The sequence below is a fragment of the Protopterus annectens genome, chromosome 13.part0 (assembly GCF_019279795.1).
Source record: "Protopterus annectens isolate FY-2018-M chromosome 13.part0, PAN1.0, whole genome shotgun sequence".
Lineage (NCBI taxonomy): Eukaryota > Metazoa > Chordata > Ceratodontiformes > Protopteridae > Protopterus > Protopterus annectens.
The window spans coordinates 1,328,120,887-1,328,138,722 of record NC_056747.1 but is presented as its reverse complement, the minus strand read 5'-3'; the positions used below and the strand labels follow the sequence as shown (position 1 = coordinate 1,328,138,722).

At 45.1% G+C, this 17,836-nt stretch overlaps 1 protein-coding gene across 6 annotated transcripts in view; it reads left to right on the top strand.

Annotated features, from left to right (window-relative positions):
- LOC122788282 overlaps window positions 1-17,836 on the top strand; it is a 683,625-nt gene that overhangs the window by 267,198 nt on the left and 398,591 nt on the right. For 5 of the 6 annotated variants that reach the window (XM_044055350.1, XM_044055349.1, XM_044055348.1 and 2 more), the window contains one exon: window positions 778-1,174. In XM_044055350.1, coding sequence (XP_043911285.1) covers window positions 778-1,174 — 397 coding nt within the window. The remainder of the gene's footprint in view (window positions 1-777; window positions 1,175-17,836) is intronic. The other variant, XM_044055352.1, reaches the window with a different exon arrangement.

The following is a 17,836-nucleotide window of genomic DNA, read 5'->3' as shown; positions in this document are numbered from 1 at the left end:
ACCAGAACAGTTTCTACCTCGTCAGCCTTTCAAGCCAAATTGCCTTTGGATAACATCTGTGCAGCAGCCACCTGGTCTAAACCTCACACTTTTATAACTCATTACAAAGTGGATACGGCCTCCAGGGACAGGATTTCATTTGGTTCTACGGTTCTGAAAACTGTACTGCCGTGAGCCACCCAAGATCAGGGTGCTAGGGACGCTACCCATCAGTGATGAATGAATGGCGAGATTGAACAACTTCACGTAAAGAAGTTATGTACTCACCATAACATTCCATGTGAGTTGTTCCGTCTCGCCTTCATTCTCACGTCCCTCCCTCCTTCCCCCTTCTGGCTGACAGTTGACCTGGAGGCTGTCTTCATCCTGGTTTTTCAATGTGTATTCATTCCTAGGTAGAATAATTATTGTACTATTATATGGTACGCAGCAAACAAGATCTGAGGTAATTCCAGCAGTGCGTTATGGGATAAGGGGTGGAGTCTTGAGCTACTGGAGAACTTTGAGCTTGCTAGTCGGCCGTGTCTGAGCCGAGGATCGGCTCCGAACCCATCAGTGATGAATGAAGGCGAGATGGAACAACTCACATGGAACGTTATGGTGAGTACATAACTTCTTTTTTCTGTATATCTTTACTGCCTGTTTTGTTTTGTTTTGTTTTTCCTTCAGGGAATTTCACAAATCTCATTGCTAGGCTTTATTTCTGTTAACCTTTGAAATAATTCTGTATTGCATATTACGTAAAACTGCTGAAGAAGTGTATTCTGTTTCTTGCAGTTACCAGGATGGAGGATCATTTTCTGACCTCAGTAAAGATGAATCAGATGACCAGGATAGAGAATCACTTTCAGAAGTCTTTGAAGGTAAAGAGAAGTCATATTACCCGAACATAGAGCCATTTTCAGACTTCAGTGAAAGTGAATATGAACAGTACACAGAAATAATTGAGCGGATCAAACGTATCTTGGATCAGCAGCTGACAGACGTCCTCCCACTTGCCACTGAGCAAACTTTGGACTCTTGGATTATTAACTTCAATAAATATTTCCAGGAAAACTGCAGATTCGAGCAGTTGCATGATTCCTGCATAAAACTGGCACAATATGTTCCCCTCCTACTGAAAAGGTTAGAAGGAATTAGGGGTGCTAATGATAACTACAATAGGTCAGAAAAAGTGAGTGTTCCAAGCACTGCTAAGATTATTATAAATTCTGTAACAGTGATTGTAGTATTGTTATCACATACAAAGTGTAGACTTGGAAGAGTTGCCAGTCAGTGTTAGTCTGAAAGCTGTATATGCTGTATAAATTTGTTGCAAAACAGTAAGCTAAAAGCTGGTTTAGACTAAAATCCAAAACCAATAACAAAACCAAAGGAAAAATCAAGATCCGATGTTATCTAGTCACCATTCCTCACATTAGGATCTTGGAACAGATATCGGATCTGAGCCAGCATCCTCAGAACACAGCTTAGCTCAAGCTCCTCATGTCCCATAATGCTCTGCTATCCTCCACTCCCTCAGATCTCATTTGCCGCTCAGTCAGTCAGACGCAGATTGCTCAGCTCCTCTTTAGTGTAAGTGTCTTTTGGAAACTTTCTTAAATTTCTGTTTTTCTGAGTTGTAGAGTTAGTGGATAGTTCTCCCTTTATGGATATCCCCTCCCAGTCAATTTTGACCTTTTCTTCTTGTCTTTTTCCTGGGTTTTGTGTCTCGGCTTAGTTAATGTGGTATGTAAGTAGTGATTAAGTAGAGTTTAAGTAGTTCTACGTGCTTGTTGAGTGTTTCGAACAGTCTTGTCAGATTTTTGGAACTTTGGCATGTATTTTTTTTTTTTTACTTCGCTGAGGATGTTTCCTGGATTAGTTATGTCAGATAAACCTTTTGGTTTTAAAAGGTGCTCCTCATGTGGGCAGAAAATGCCTATTTCCAACTCACACGAGGAGTAGCCTCTACTGTCTCGGCGGCGACCACCTTAAGGTGGAATGCGGCATTTGTGCTGCTTTCAACCTGAGGGCTTTGGTCGACCGTCGTAACAAGCTCCTTATTAAAGGCTTGGTCAGAGGAGGCCCCCTTGGTCACTGGTTCCCCGGCCAAGGCAGGCTCTTCTGGGGCTAGAAAGAAGCTTTCTGTGGAGGAGGCCCGTCCAAACATCCCAGGATGTTGGATCCTAGGTCTTCGGATTTGACTGCAGCCAGAGCAGTTTCAGATCTGAGATCTTCAGGTCCCAGATCGTCCAGGGAGTCCACTCCTGGAGCCAAGGGTTCACATCCGAAGCCCTTGGATCCAGCACCTTCAGTTTCCTCTCCCAGATCCAAGGGTTTGACTCCAGACCTTCAAATTCGAGAGCAGGAGCCTTACCTATGGATCCAACCCTTTCAGATCCGAGAGATTCGAGAAGTGTTATTTGGATCCTTCGCTGAGTTCGGCTCCGGTTCGGTCAGATCCGAGAGTCGTGCCAGAGCCGATTGTAGTAGAGGATCACCTTTTGGATACATTGTCCTCAGCACAGGTCCTGTCTTCACCAGGTAGGTTTCATTCTAGGGAACACAAGTGACGACCTTCAGGCTCCAGGCATGACTCTCCCAGCAGGTCCTCCATAACCTCCCGATCTTCCATAAGTGCTCTCCCTATGGATATGGACAGGATGATGCGGGGCTTTCTGAAAGCTCAGATGGAGTTCGGGCTTCTGGCTTCCCTGGCCCACAGGTCGGGAATCCAATCTCCCTCTCCCCCTTCGATTGCTCCTCATCTGACCAGTGTCTTGGATTCTCAGGGACTGTTGAGTGGAGTGGTGGCTAGGGGAGCTCCAGGGCCCAGTTTGGGTCCTTTCCTGGTGGTTGGTACTGATGTCCTTCATGGATGCATCTGCAGTCATAACAAGTGGGTTGTCCTGTCGTCAGGCAGCCCTGCAGTCGGCCGGATTCCAAAGTCCGGGTCCGCTTCGCTGATGCGCCCACCCGACGTCATCTCTGCTGGTCTTCGGTATAAAAATCAGCCGCGCCATTTTCCTCAGTCTTTCTTGCCGCGTGGGCAAGGCAAAGCTGTTCGTTCGGGCCGCCGGTCTGGGATCCAGAGATTACTTCTACGAATACTACTTGAAGACTTCTAAAGCTAACTCCCCGTGGGGATTTCTTGCCTCAGCCGATGTCAGAAAAAGTTAACAATTGTTTAACCTGTGGGAAACAAATACCTCATAAAGATTTCCACTCTTACTGTCTACCTTGTTTAGGCAGCCCACGACGTAGCAGCCTGTTCGCCTGTGCGTCTTCTTAACCGACGAATAACGCGCGGGGCGGGGGAGTTGCAGAACAGTTTTTCGGTTCTGATTTTACGTACATTTATGCCGCCGGATCCTCCGACCACCCCCCAAAAAAAAAGAAAGACGACACTTTCGTCCGGTTTCTCGGAAAACCGGCAAACCACGGTAAAACAGTGTCCTCGTTCGTCGCCGAACCGAGCCGAAAAACTGCTCAAAGTACAGCTGAACCTATTCTTACAACTGAGGCCCCTGCTACAACTCTTGAATCGACCTCAGAAATTTTACCCACTACGGTGGTTGACTTATCAGACACCATCCTTTGGATGTCTCTACCCCAGCACGTGGTGCTGCTAGGCCTCCAGCTGCCATGTCCATTAAGGCGCTAAAGCAGCCAAAACTACTAAAACAGTGCCTGTTAAACCCCCACATCCAGGCCCTCTTCTAGTTCTCAAATGCTTTGGCAGAAGATTTAATTTCTTTAATTAGAGGATCTCAATCTCACCCAGACAGGGCCTCTCAGCCCCCAGAGAAGAGACCTAGGACAGAGCCCCGAGCCAGTGTCTTCTGATGATTCTGCTGATGAATCAGACATAACTGACCAGCCTGAGGCTCCCTTCTCCAATTTTGAAGATTCTGATGCTGAAGAATCCATTCCAGCTGCTTCCCCACCAGAAGAATTCTCCTTTGGGAAACCTTGCATGCCATGCAGAACAGTTCCAGTGGCAGCAACAGGATTTTTCAGACTCCAGAAAAGACTTAGGACCTTTCTGCACCTCCCACAGCACAGGCCCTTAGCTATACCTCCTGTTCTCCTGTGGTGGATGATGCTTTCCATGATGTTTGCTCCGCTCCAGATTCTTTACCCCAGCCCCTGCCAAACCAGACAGATTTTACAGGGTGCCAGATACTCATCACCACCTTTACAAGGCCCCGCTTGCAGACCCAGAAATTATATCCCAGGGTCCCAAGGCAGTAGCATACCCACAGCTAAAACCCTATTCCTTCTGAAAGGGAAGCAAGGTCACTAGACAGATGGGGTAAAAAGGTCTACACTTCAGCTACTCTCTCAGCTAGAGCTTTAAACTGTCAGTTTCACATGATACAATACCAAGAGTTTATGCTTGATCAGTTAACTAAAAAACTAACCACTGATGAATCTCTTGATAAGAAATATGTTTTAGAGATGGTAAATAACATACAACAGGTTAGCAACCATTCCTTAAAATGTGGCTATGATGCACTGGAGGCTTCATTTAGATCAGCCATGACAGGCACAGTGATAAGAAGGCATGCATGGCTAAAAGAACAAGCTTTACCGGATCATGTTAAAGCTAAGTTGCTAGATGCTCCTATGGACAAGACAAGTTTGTTTGGTACACCTGCCCAGCAGGTTATGAAGAAAATGGAAGAAAAGGCAAAATCTGTTCAAACTGTTAAAGATTTCTTGCAGGTTCAACCCCCAAGGTTTAGCAGGAACTGGCCTGCCAAAAATTGGTCCTTTCCTGACTCCACAAAATTTCAAAGGGGCAGGAATAGACGCTCCAGAGGCAGAAACCAATCCAGAGGAGGTGCCTACAGAGGACGACAGTGGCAGGGTAACAACAGAGGCACAGACACAGCCACTGCCTCTACATCAGCACAACCACAGTGACTTAATCCTAAATCCGCCTACCAGGGAACAAATAGCAGCTCCTCTAGGCGGAAAGTTAACCTTATTTTCAAAGAACTGGCACTACATAACAAAAGACAAGTGGATTTTACAAACCATAGATCACGGTTACGGTTTCACTTCCACACTTTACCAGTCAAAAGAGGAATGCCAAATCTACCTCAAAATCAAAAAACAGAGGCTCTACGCCAGATAATGGAGTTAGCAAACATGAGAGCTGTGGAAAGAGTGCCAACAGCAGAACAAGGAAAGGGGTTCTACTCCAGACTATTCCTAGTTCCAAGAAAGGAAAAAGTTGGAGACCAATTCTCGACCTGTCCACCTTAAATACATACATCATTGTCCCAAAATTCAAAATGCTGACCCTACAGCAACTTCTTCCCATGCTGGGCAAGGAGTCTTGGCTGGTAACTCTAGATCTCAAGGAGGCATACCTGCACGTCCCCATTCGACCAATCTGCAGAAGATACCTCAGATTTCTTGCAGGATCAGAGCACTATCAATTCTCAGCATTGCCCTTTGGCTTATCTACTGAGAGTATTCACAAAATGCCTGGCATCAGTAACCATTGCAGACTACAGGGAATTCAAATTTACCCATACCTGGACGACTGCCTGCTACAAGGGGACAACAAAAGCAAGCTGACAACAGATTTACAAAGGGTCATTTACTTGCTACAAGGACTGGGATACACAGTCAATTTACAAAAGTCAAGGCTGATACCATCCCAAACAAGGACATTCTTGGGCGCGGAATTGGACACAGTACAACAAATGGCATTCCTGACTACAGAAAAACAAAAAGAACTTCCTCTTTACTTCTTGGCACTAACAAAACTGAACAAGTTAACAGCAAGAAAAGTTCTGCAGGCCTTGGGCTTCATGGCATCATGCATAATCTTGGTCCCATTTGCCAGACTACATATGAGGAAGCTACAGTGGTACCTAAGGAATTTATGGTCCCAACACAGTCACAGTCTAGAAACAGAAATCCCACTAATTCCATGTTTACAACAGGAGTTCCTATGGTGGGCTCAGGCATGCCAGTCAAACCCAGGCCTACCCTTTCGCAGATGTCAACCAAGCCAGACCATCACAACAGACGCTTCAGACCTAGGATGGGGGGCCCACATGCTGGACAAATGCGCAAGGATTGTGGACACAGGATCAACTTCACCTGCACATCAATCTAAAAGAAATGCTGGCAGTAAAATTGGCAATCCAAAGGTTCAAACCATTTCTCAAAGAGGGCCAGTTGATGATAAGGACAGACAACACCACAGTCATGTGGTACATCAACAAACAGGGAGGCACTCATTCATACCGGGTATGCAGAATGACCTTGGAGCTGTGGACCCTGGCACTCAGCTACAACATTCAGTTACAGGCAATATTTGTACCGGGGAAAGACAACACTCTAGCAGACATATTAAGCAGAACCACTTCGATGCCCACGAATGGAAGCTGCACCCGGACATCTTCAAGACCATCTCAAGAAATGGGGAATGCCACAGATAGACCTATTCGCATCACCTCTCAATCACCAGCTCAAAAATTCTGCACAAGGACATTCCACCCACTAGCATGGAAAGTGGACTCACTCTCCTTCAACTGGAAAGGCCTAACAGCATATGCATTCCCACCTCTTCCTTTGATACACAAGGTTCTACTAAAAATCAAGGAAGAACGTCCAAGGATAATCCTGATAGCTCCGAACTGGCCAAGACAACACTGGTACCCACTACTGAAGAGCATGTCTCGGAACAATATGTGGCCAATACCCCTGATGCCTTTGATGTTAACTCAGAGCAACTACAGCATCATACATCCAAACCTAAAAACGCTGCAATTGACTGCATGGAACATCACATAGCAGCAGCTAATCCAGAACTTTCCCAAAGAGTTAAAGACATTATTCTTGAAGCACGCAGACCTTCAACAAGAAGGAACTATGCTGGAAAATGGAAAAGGTTTGTCATTTGGAGTACGGAAAGAGGAAAAGATGTGTCAAACATAGATATGCCTAACATTCTGGAGTATCTGGCCGAACTTCTTCATTCAGGCCTGTCCTACTCCTCCATCAAGATACATGCATCAGCTATTTCAGCAGAATACAGCTTTGATCCACCTGTGTTTTCGCACCCTTTGCTCAGGCAGTTCCTCAGAGGAATCAAGAATGTAAAACCTCCAAGGAAACCACCATTACCAGCTTGGGATTTAAACTTTGTGCTTGAAAAGTTGACACTATCACCCTTTGAACCAGCAGCAACAGCAGACCTACAACACCTGTCATGGAAAACTGCTTTCCTACTGTCAATTACTTCAGCAAGGAGGGTTTCAGAACTACAGGCATTAATGGCAGTGCAACCCTTCCTAATCTTCCACCAAGATAGAGTGTCCATGAGGACTAATCCTACATTTATGCCCAAGGTGGTATCCAGAGTGTCTTTAAACCAGGCAATCCACCTACCTACCTTCTTTCCCAACCCACAAAACAGAGGAGAAAGAATACTGCATACCTTGGATGTACATAGACAGCTACGCTACTACTTGGACAGAACAAAAATAGCAGAAAGACTGACCAACTTTTGTAGCCTATGCAACAGGAAGGGAAGGAAAAGCTATTTCCAAACAGACAATCTCCAAATGGATAGGAAATTGCATACGATACTGTTACTCCTTCCATGGAAAACCAATTCCACAGAACATAAGACCTCATTCTACAAGGGCAGCAGCCACTACCACAGCCTTCGTGGCAACCAAAGACATTATTGAGGCGGCTACTTGGACCTCCGTGCATACATTTGCCAAGCATTATAATTTGCCTCTATATTCCAGATCCCGAGCAGGGTTTGGGATCCTAAACACACCATAATCTACTTTTATCCTCCTCCCTAGTTGGCTATGGTATTCTACCACTTGTTATGACTGCAGATGCATCCATGAAGGACATAGTACAGTTTTGTACCTACCATAAATGTAGATGTCCGAACTGGATAGCATCTGCAGTCAGGATTACTCCTTCCCTCTGTGGTACTTCTAGGGTGTTTACCCTACTTTTAGGTAGCTTTTGGGGGGGAGTCTTTTATGGTGTATTTGTTTGTATATATGTACATATATGCTTATTGTTGTGTTTACCTCTATCTATTTGCAAAGATTGGCATCTATCCAAATTTTAGCCTGCAAGAGGGCTACTGGCATCTGGGGCAAGAAACACTGAGGAAAATGGCGCCGGCTGATGCACCAGCAGAGATGACGCCGGGTGGAGTGCGCATATCAGCCGGACCCGGACTTGAACTTGAACTGCCGACTGCAGGGCTGCCTGACGACAGGACAACCCACTTGTTATGACTGCAGATGCTATCCAATTCGGACATCTACATTTATGGTAGGTACAAAACTGTACTTTTCTGTTCCCCTGGAACAGACCATCCATCTGGTCGGGACTGTGGAGCCAGGTCCTATAGGGTTTGATTCGGGCCCGGGCTTTTCAGACCGGTCTGTTCCTCTGGGCACATCAGCCATCGACAGCTCCAGTCCGGTGGAGTGGCGGGCCGGGGGGGGTGGGGCCCACCTTCTCTTCTGCTAGGGTTGTATCAGGGGGATGGGACCTCCTCCAGTCCTTCCGCTTTCTGGGCTGCCATAAGATCCTTCTCTGCTATCAGAGCTGCCTCTCCCATGCACGGTCATCTACCCAGCCCCATTATCTGAGGGGCTTGTGTCATCCTGCTTCTGCTCAGCCTGTCTGACTTAGTCTCCAGGGGGATGCCCCCTTCAGGGGCCTCCTCCTCTTCTGAGTCTTCCTCGCAGCCCCTGGTGGAGGAAGTTCCCAGGAAGAGGACATGTAAGAGGAGACATCTTGCCTCCCCTATGGAGTCCCTTACCAAGGATACAGATGTTGATGAAGGGGATGGGTCCCCGAGATCACCGCTGGAGGACGTCTCCTTTGGAGACATACTCAAGATCCTCAAGGCCAAAGGCAGTTGGTCTGCCCACTCCCCATCCTTGGAGAAAGCTGTGTTTCTGGAGGCTTTTGGTATGGGCCCGTCTACCTCTTGGGTGTCCGTCCCCAACCCTGCTGATCCTGTCATTGATCTTGTGGCCAGCAGGGCTTGGAAGGAGCCAGATACTGTGGAGCCAGTGCCTAAGAAAGCGGACAAGTTTCTGAGTCCTCCAGCAGATAGAGCTTTTTGGTCCAAAGCGGTCCCAGTTGATGCTATTGTGGTGGCCGCTGCCACCAAAATGGAATTGGCAGAGCAGAGTTCCTCTGTCCATCCTCGCAATCATGAATCAAGTGCTATGGACAGATTTGGAAAGCTGGTGTTCACCTCCCCTTTAGCCTGCGAGCATTAAATTATTTTGCACATTTCACCCATCTTCAGAGGGATTTGATAAAGGGACCATCTACTTCCCTCTCTGGGTCCATGTCCGAGGAGGAATTCAAGGTAGTTTCTCCAAAGCTGTCAACCCTTCATTCAGTTGTGAATTTGTCCATGAGGCTAATTTCTAACACTGGGAAGGGTCCTCATAGGCGGCAGGCTCAGGCATCGCAGTTAGCTGTCATGCCTGGCTCTGCCTGAGCAGGTTTGCAGAGGCCTTCAAGATGTCGTTTGTTAATGCCCCCTTTGATGGTTCCACACTCTTTGGTCCCACTGTGAAAGAGACTTTGACCTGCAGTGAACAGGAAGGGAAGACCTTGTTGGCTGTTGGTATCAGGTTTTCTGCCGCTCAGAGGTCTTTTTCCAAGACCCCGAAGGGGAGTAAGAAAATTTGATTCAGGAAGGCACAGTCTCCCTTTCAAGATGTTCAGGAGGATTCCTCTTCCAGGGGACGAGGAAGAGGTTTCAGTGGTAGAAGTCACCCCAGTGCCAGGGGAGGCCCACAGAACCAAGATTCCAGGGAACCCTTCTCTGAAAAGCCTTTGCAGTGTCCCTGAGGCGTTGCCCGACTGTCCGTCCCTGGAGGCAGTCGGGGGTCAGTTATCGTTGCACCCACTAGCCTGGGCAAGTGTTACAAATGATCAGTGGGTGCTAGCAATTATGTCCAGGGGCTATTGCATTCCCTTTTTGGAAATTCCCCCAAAATTCAGTTCTCTTCCAGATGTGCCACCCAATCAGGAAGAGGAGGCCCGACAAGAGGTTGTAAACCTTCTTTAGTAAAGAGCTATCCAACAGGTCCCTGCAGGACAGAGAGGATCCGGAATTTATTCCTGCTTCTTTCTGGTTCCAAAGAAAACGGGGGACCTAGGTCCTATTTTGGATCTCAGTTGCATGAACCAGTTCTTGCAGTAGTTGAAGTTTTGGATGGTTACTCTGCAGTCGTTTGTGCCTCTCTTGCACAGCAATGACTGGATGTGCTCAGTGGACCTCCAGGACACGTACTACCATATAAAAATGGATCAACGGTCCAGGAGGTTTCCCCGCTTTCACTTGGGAGTTGATCATTTTCAGTTTTGGGCCCTAACTTTGGTCTTACCTCAGACCCCAGGTGTTCAACAAATGCATGGCGGTGGTAGCAGCTCATCTCCAGCTGCAGGGAATCCAAGTTTTTCCCTGTTTGAATGATTGGCTCCTGATGGCCCTACAAGGCATCAACTATTGGACAATATTCACACCGTACTCTCCCTGTTTCATCAGCTGGGCATTACAGTGAACATGTTGGAATCCACTTTGATTCCAACCCAAAAGCTGGAGTCCATAGGCACTCTATTGGATACCACCTCTCAGGTCGCAGCCTTACCTCTTTGTCGGGTGTCGCTTATTTGCGACCAAGTTCAAGTCTTGCTGGAGCAAACCTGTCCTCTGGCCTCAATCATTGTCAGGGCTCTAGGATCAATGGTGGCTGCCATTTATTTGGTACCGATGGTTTGATGTCATATGAGGGTTCTTCAGAGGACCCTTGCAGTTCAGTGCTCAACGTTGCTGCATCCCCTATCCTTTCCCATTCTGCTCTCCCCAGTGTGTCACAAGTATCTTTCTTGCTGGATTCATTCACTGGATCTTCTAGCGGGCAGGTCTTTTTTTCCTCCGACTCCTGTGGTGACAGTGACCTCGGACATTTCTCTCCTGGGGTGGGAGGGACACTTCCAGTGACAGACTATCCAAGGGACATGGTCGCCATCAGAGACCAAACTGCACATCACCATTCTGGAGATGAGGGCAGTCCTTTTCTCATTGTAAGCCTTTCAAGACTGCCTCTCTCAGGGAACGATTGCAGTTGTATCAGACAACATGGCTGTTGTGTGGTATATAAACAAGCAAGGGGGCACACATTCTTATCTGCTGTGTTGCGAGGCCATGAGGGTATGGGAGTGAGCGATGGCCACGAGGCCCTTTTGTGACTGCAACGCACATTCCCGGAGCATCCAACAGGTTGGTGGACAAATTGAGCAGGGCTATTTTGACCCCTCACGAGTAGTCCCTGAACCCAGTGGTGGCTCAACAGATCTTCTGTCGTTGGGATTATCTGAGCTGCTATCTGTTTGCATCTCCTCTCAACCACAAATGCAGCAACTTCTTTGCATTGATCCCCCCAGAGGGGGAATCCCCCAGGGACACACTCACCCACGATTGGCCTACGGGTCTCCTGTATGCCTTTCCTCCGTTACCTTTAATTCCCAGAGTACTACAGAAAGCCAGATGCCTCAAGAGTCAACTGATCCTCATTGCCCCCTTTTGGCCTCGGCAGGTGTGGTTCCCCCTCCTACGGTCTCATTTAAGGCATCCACCCTGGGTGCTCGATCCAGTTCCGGATCTCCTATCTTATCCTTCTGTTCTACAGCTCCTGAACATTCAGACCCTGTGTATGACAGTGTGGTGTGTCCACTTCCTGTGATTTTGGCTAAGTCCAGTCTAGCTTCATCCGTAAAGGAGATTATTCTTGCTTCCCAGAGGTCCTTTACTAGGAAAGTTTATTCCAGTAAATGGAAGAGGGTTTCGATTTGGACGAAGAATAGGAATTTGGACCCCTTCTCTGCCTCTTTTCCTGAAATACTTCTCTTTTTAACCTCTATTTTTAAGGAAGGGAGGCTGGTTTTTCCACTATCAAGTACAGTTGGCAGCGATTTTGAATTTTCACCTTGGTGGTATTTCTGCCTTTTCTGCACGTCTCTGTAAGGCTTTCTTAAAAGGGTTTTTTCTATTACAGCGTCCTGTGAAAACCCCATCTCCCCATGGGATCTGACTTTGGTCCTGCAGGCTTTGACAAAACCACCCTTTGAACCAGCGGCTTCGTGTGATATTAAGTTTCTTTCCTGGAAGACTGCCTTTTTAGTGGCAATAACTTCGGTAAAAAGGGTTTTGGAATTGCAAGCTCATACTATCAAGCCGCTCTACTTAGTTTTCCGCAAGGACAGTGTGTCTCTGAAACCAGATCCATCCTTCATGCCTAGTGTGGCCTTACCGGCAAATCTCAATCAGTGTATTCGTCTCCCAGTATTTTTTCCTAACTGTTCCAATAAAGGGTAATATATCCTGCACACATTGAACGCTCATCGCCAACTTTGATTTTATTTACATAGAACGAGAGAATTTAGGTGTTCAGACCAAGTATTTGTCGCCTTGTCTATGAATAGAAAGGGTAGTGGCATTTCGAAGTCACGGTTTCCTGTTGGATTTCGCAATGTATTTCCTTCATTTATTCTTCAGAAGGTATTTCCTTAGCTGCACCAGTGAGGGCTCATCCTACCAGGGCAATTTCTACCTCCACTGCCTTTGTAGATCGTCAGTCTTTAGATGACATTTGTGCAGCAGCAACTTGGTCTTCTCCCCACACTTTCATTTTCCACTATAAGTTGGATTTGGTTTCTAGAGGAAGGGCTTCATTTGGCTCCACGGTTCTTCAGCATGTCCTTCCTTGAGCCCTCCCAGGATTTAGGTAGCTAGGGACTGTGACTCTAACGTGAAGAATGGTGACTAGATAACATCCGATTTATAGTTATGTACTTACCATAACTTGGCATCTGTGTTATCTGTAGTCACCATTCATCACGATCCCACACTCCAGTCCCCTTTCTGGAAGATTGGTTGGATTTTGGTGTTCTGTTTTTCTTTAGTACTTTGGTCTGTCTTCCTTCCTTATGCAAACTCAGTCTGAGGGGCTGAAGGGCAGCAGAGCATTATGGGAGGGGAGGAGCTTGAGCTAAGCTGTGTTCTGAGTATGCCAGCTCGGATCTGATATCTGATCCAAGAACCTAATGTGATGAATGGTGACTACAGATAACACAGATACCAAGTTATAGTAAGTACATAACTAAAACTGCTTTAGTAAAATCCAATACAAGTAACTCCAGTAAGCGCTTTTGTCTGTAGTAAGACTTCTTCGGACTGGAAGTTAACATTCAATAGCACACATTTAAACACTTTTTTAAAAATCACATGACTATGTAATTTGTGTTTTAACCCTTTACGTTTCAGGTACATAATACAGTCTTCTCGATTGTTCAAACCAGGGGGGTAGCAAGCATTAAGTCTAACCTGCCAACTGTATTCCAACCATCCCAAGTCATCTTTTGGATTTAATAAATTTTCAACATTCTTTAAGGCATCCACTACAAGGAATTTGAAATTAACTTTACATGACCCATGTTTATAGTGCTTCCCCAAGGCATTTCTTTCATCCCCAATAGAAACTGCATATTTATGTTCATAGATTCTTTTGTACCGTTCTCTTGTAGTTCTCTCTACATAAAAAGATCTACATTGTAAACAAAAAAGTGACATAAATCATACTTAGATTTATATGTAAAAAACCCATTGACAGTTATTTCAACATTATTTAAAGTGCTTTCTGTTTTCTTTGTGAATAAATCATTGCACATATTGCAATTATAGCACTTAACCATTCTATTCTTATTTGATCTTACTTTTGGTGTATTCAACTTACTTTGAAAAATGTTTTTAAAACTTTCCCCTCTTTTCCGAGTAAAGAGAGGCTTAACCCCTATTGATGTTCTTCATCTCACAGTGCTGCAGTCATAACTTATGGGTAGTCCGCTGTCCTCGGTCGGCCCGAATACCAAAGTATTAGGCTGACGTCGGTCATTGAGTTTCAGACCAAACCAAGTTACCCCGTAATTCTGGGAATATTTTTGTTTTTCTTGCCTCAGTTACTTCCTGATGTCAGAAAAAGTGAATAATTGTATTTCTTGTGGGAAACAGATACCGCATAGGGATTTACTCTTCTCTTTATTTTGTTTGGGACTCATAGTTAGGTGTGTTGAAGTGTGCTTTGATAAAAAAGCCGCATTAAGCGTGCTAGCTTGTAGCAGGCTTTGTCTTCGTGTCTGTGTAATTACACATGTCAAGTCATATGCGGATCTATCCTCCGATGCCGCAGTCCCTCTGTCAGAAGTGGGCCTCGGATTTTACTCTAATCTTGGATTTATCTATCCTCAACACATATCTGGACATTCCAAAATTCAAAATGTTGACGTTGCAACAACTTCTGCCTCTGTTGGGCAAAGATCACTGGATGGTAACTCTGGATCTCAAAGAGGCTTATCTTCATGTTCCTATCAGGCTCAGTTGCAGGAGATTCCTTGGGACTTTACATTATCAGTTCTCTGAAAGTTCTGGCTCCAGTGATAGCCTTCTTCAGGTTAAGAGGAATACAAATTTATTGCCTGATTCTTGCTCAAGACAAGCACGAGCTTCTTCACCATCTGCAGTATGTTATGACAGTGTTAAGGTGCCTAGGGTATTCTGAAACAAAGTCCAGTCTAGTACCCTCTCAGGAAATGTACTTTCTGGGTGTGAGACTGAATACAGCTTCCCAGATGGCCTTTTGACCCCGGACAAGCAAAGAATCTTACACTTTACTTCCATCAATTGTCTCTACGGTCCAGGCTGACTGCAAGGACAGTCCTTCAAGCCTTGGGGTTCAATGCCAAACTGCATATGAGGAAGCTACAATGGTATCTCAAAATGTATGGACACAACACTGCCAAGATCTGGACACTGTCATTCAGATAATACCTTGCATTCAAAAGGAATTTTTGTGGTGGGCTCAGGAATGTCACCTAAACGGGAGCACACCTCAATGGAAAATGGGTTCAAGGCACGTGGCCTGCCAGACTTCAGCATTTACATATCAACTTGAAGGAAATGTTAGCAGTCCAGTTTGCATTGATGGCTTTCAAAGATTTACTTCATCCAGGGCAGGTGTTGATTCAAACAGACAACACAACTGTCGTGTGGTACATAAACAAGCAAGGGGGGAACCCATCTCCCTCTTGCAGGCAAGCTATGATTTTGTGGGAGACTGCTCTCAGTTTGCAACTCACTCTTCGGTTTCTGCCAGGAGCACAGAACTCCTTAGCAGATGTTTTGAGCAGACGGATAGTGGACAGTGGAAATTGATCCTCATGTATTTCGACAGTTGACAATGATATGGGGACTCCAGAAATAGATCTGTTCGCTTCTCCACTAAATTTCCAGGTGCCAAAGTTTTGCACAAAGATGTTTCATCCCACAGCTTGGAAAGTGGATGCTCTATCATTCAGTTGGAGCAATCTTCACGCCTCTTCTTCCAAAGGTTCTCTTGAAGGTCAGACAAGACAAGCCCTCCATGATTCTAATAGCTCCAGACTGGCCTCGACAGCACTGGTACCCTCTGCTGAGGAGTTTAGAACCTCCTTACCCTTTGCCTTTGATTCCACACCTTTTGACTCTGGAGGGCAATCATTTCCTCAATGTCAGGATTCAGTCCCTGCATCTAACAGCCTGGCATATTCTGTTTTAGAACCTGGAGGGTCCCAGCTTCCTCAAGTTTTGAATGTTATTTTGGAGGCCAGGAGGCCTAGTACAAGGAAAGTTTATGCTGATAAATGGAGGAGATTTTTTATTTGGAGCAAAGCAAAGAGCTTTGATGTTTCCAGGCCTGATTTGAGTGTTTCTCTTCAATATCTTACAGACTTATTGGACAAGTGTTTGTCTTTCTCCTCTATAAAAGTTCATGCTGCAGCCATTTCTGCTCACTATGACTGTGATCCACCATTATTCTCTCATCCTTTGTTTAAGCAATTCCTTAAGAACATAAGACTCCTGCTTGGGATCTCAATTTTGTGTTGGAAAAACTTACTTTGCCTCCTTTTGAACCTGCAGCTACAGCTGAGTTAAAGTTTTTGTCTTGGAAGACTGGCTAGAAGGGTTTCTGAATTACAGGCTCTAATGGCAGTTGAACCATTCCTAATTTTTCATAAGGACAGGGTATCTTTAGCGTACTAACCCTACTTTCATGCCTAAAGTGGTTTCAAATGTGGCCTTGAACCAATCTATTCATTTGCCTACTTTTTATGCAGATCCCCAAAATAAAGGGGAGAAAATTTTGCACACTTTGGATATTCACAGGCAGTTATGCTATTATTTGAGCAAGACTAAAGGGTTCAGACAGTCTCAGCAGTTGTTTGTTTCTTTTGCTTTGGGTTCTCAGGGAAACCTGTTTCAAAACAAACTATTTCTAAGTGGATTGGCTTTTGTATTGCTTTTGTTATTCTCACCATGGTAAGGAGATTCCAGCTGGAATCAGGCCTCACTCCACTAGGGCTACTGCCACTTCTACTGCTTTTTAAGGGGTAGCTACTAAAGATATTTTGGAAGCAGCTACTTGGAGTTCAGTGTTTTCTAAACATTACCATCTTCCTCTTTATTCCAAATCTAGGGCTGGATTTGCCACTGCAATCTTGCAGGGCATTTTGGCATATGATTTTGCCAGCCTCCCTTTACCTCTGCTTTGGGATTCTACCTATGACTGCAGCAATGTGAGATGAAGAACATAGTACAGTTTTGTACCTACCATAAATGTAGATGTTCGAAGATCCACATTGCTGCAGTCCACCCTCCCTCCTTCCCTCTGTAGTTTGGAGTGGTGGTATGATTTGGGTTGTAGCTGTTTTTGTACATGGTTTTGGAGTTATTCTATTTTTGGCTGTGGCCTTTATTTTTAGGGCCTTCTGACATCTGGGGCAAGAAAAGACTGAGGAAATGACGTCGGTCATGCGCTTTAATACCTTGACGCCTGACGCCCAGATCTGAGCGCATGACCCCACGCCAGCCTAATACTTTGGTATTCGGACTACCCATAAGTTATGACTGCAGCAATGTGGATCTTCGAACATCTACATTTATGGTAGGTACAAAACTGTACTTTTCTAATACTTCAGTTTGACCCCCAAATAATTTCCAATTTTTTGTTATTATATCCTTTATTCTTCCGGAGTCTAAACTGTTGACAATGGACATTCTAACCCTATTTTCACTGTTATAAACTCTATGTTCTCTTCTACTTCTTGTACCTGTCTGAGTTGTAAAATCAGTTTTTATATCTGCAAATAATGTTTTTGGGTAACCTCTCTGATAAAGTTTGTCACAAAAATTGTTACTTCTATAAAGAAGTCTTCTTCCACTTCAGTTAAGTCACTAATCCTTAATAAGGGCTAAGCAGTTACTGCTTACAGAGTCAGGTAATTATAGCCTACAGAGTGAACGGAGCTTTATTTGGGCCATTCTAGGCAATGCAAGCCATTTTTTTAAATAACAAAAGCTGTTTAAAGTAAAATCACCATGTGCCTTCCATTTATGTAGCAATTAGTATGTTCGGCATGTGCATCCAAGGCTGAGTAACAGCATGCTGCTTTCTCTATAGTTCTGTGCCTTGCACATGTAACAGGAAGCTGATATTTGTGCTTTGTAATAAATATTCAATGTTGTATTGACCTAAATACACTGATTGCCTTATGCACAATCATAAGTTCGTTTTAAACTGGAAAGTAGCTGTTGTCTTGCTGCTTGTTTACCAATATACCCAGCCGAGAAAGTATCTATACTGAGCGCATGCTTGAAAGTTGTATGTGTAACTTACTTTGCTGCATGACGAATGGAAGCCTGAGTTAAACACACCGCAATGTAGTG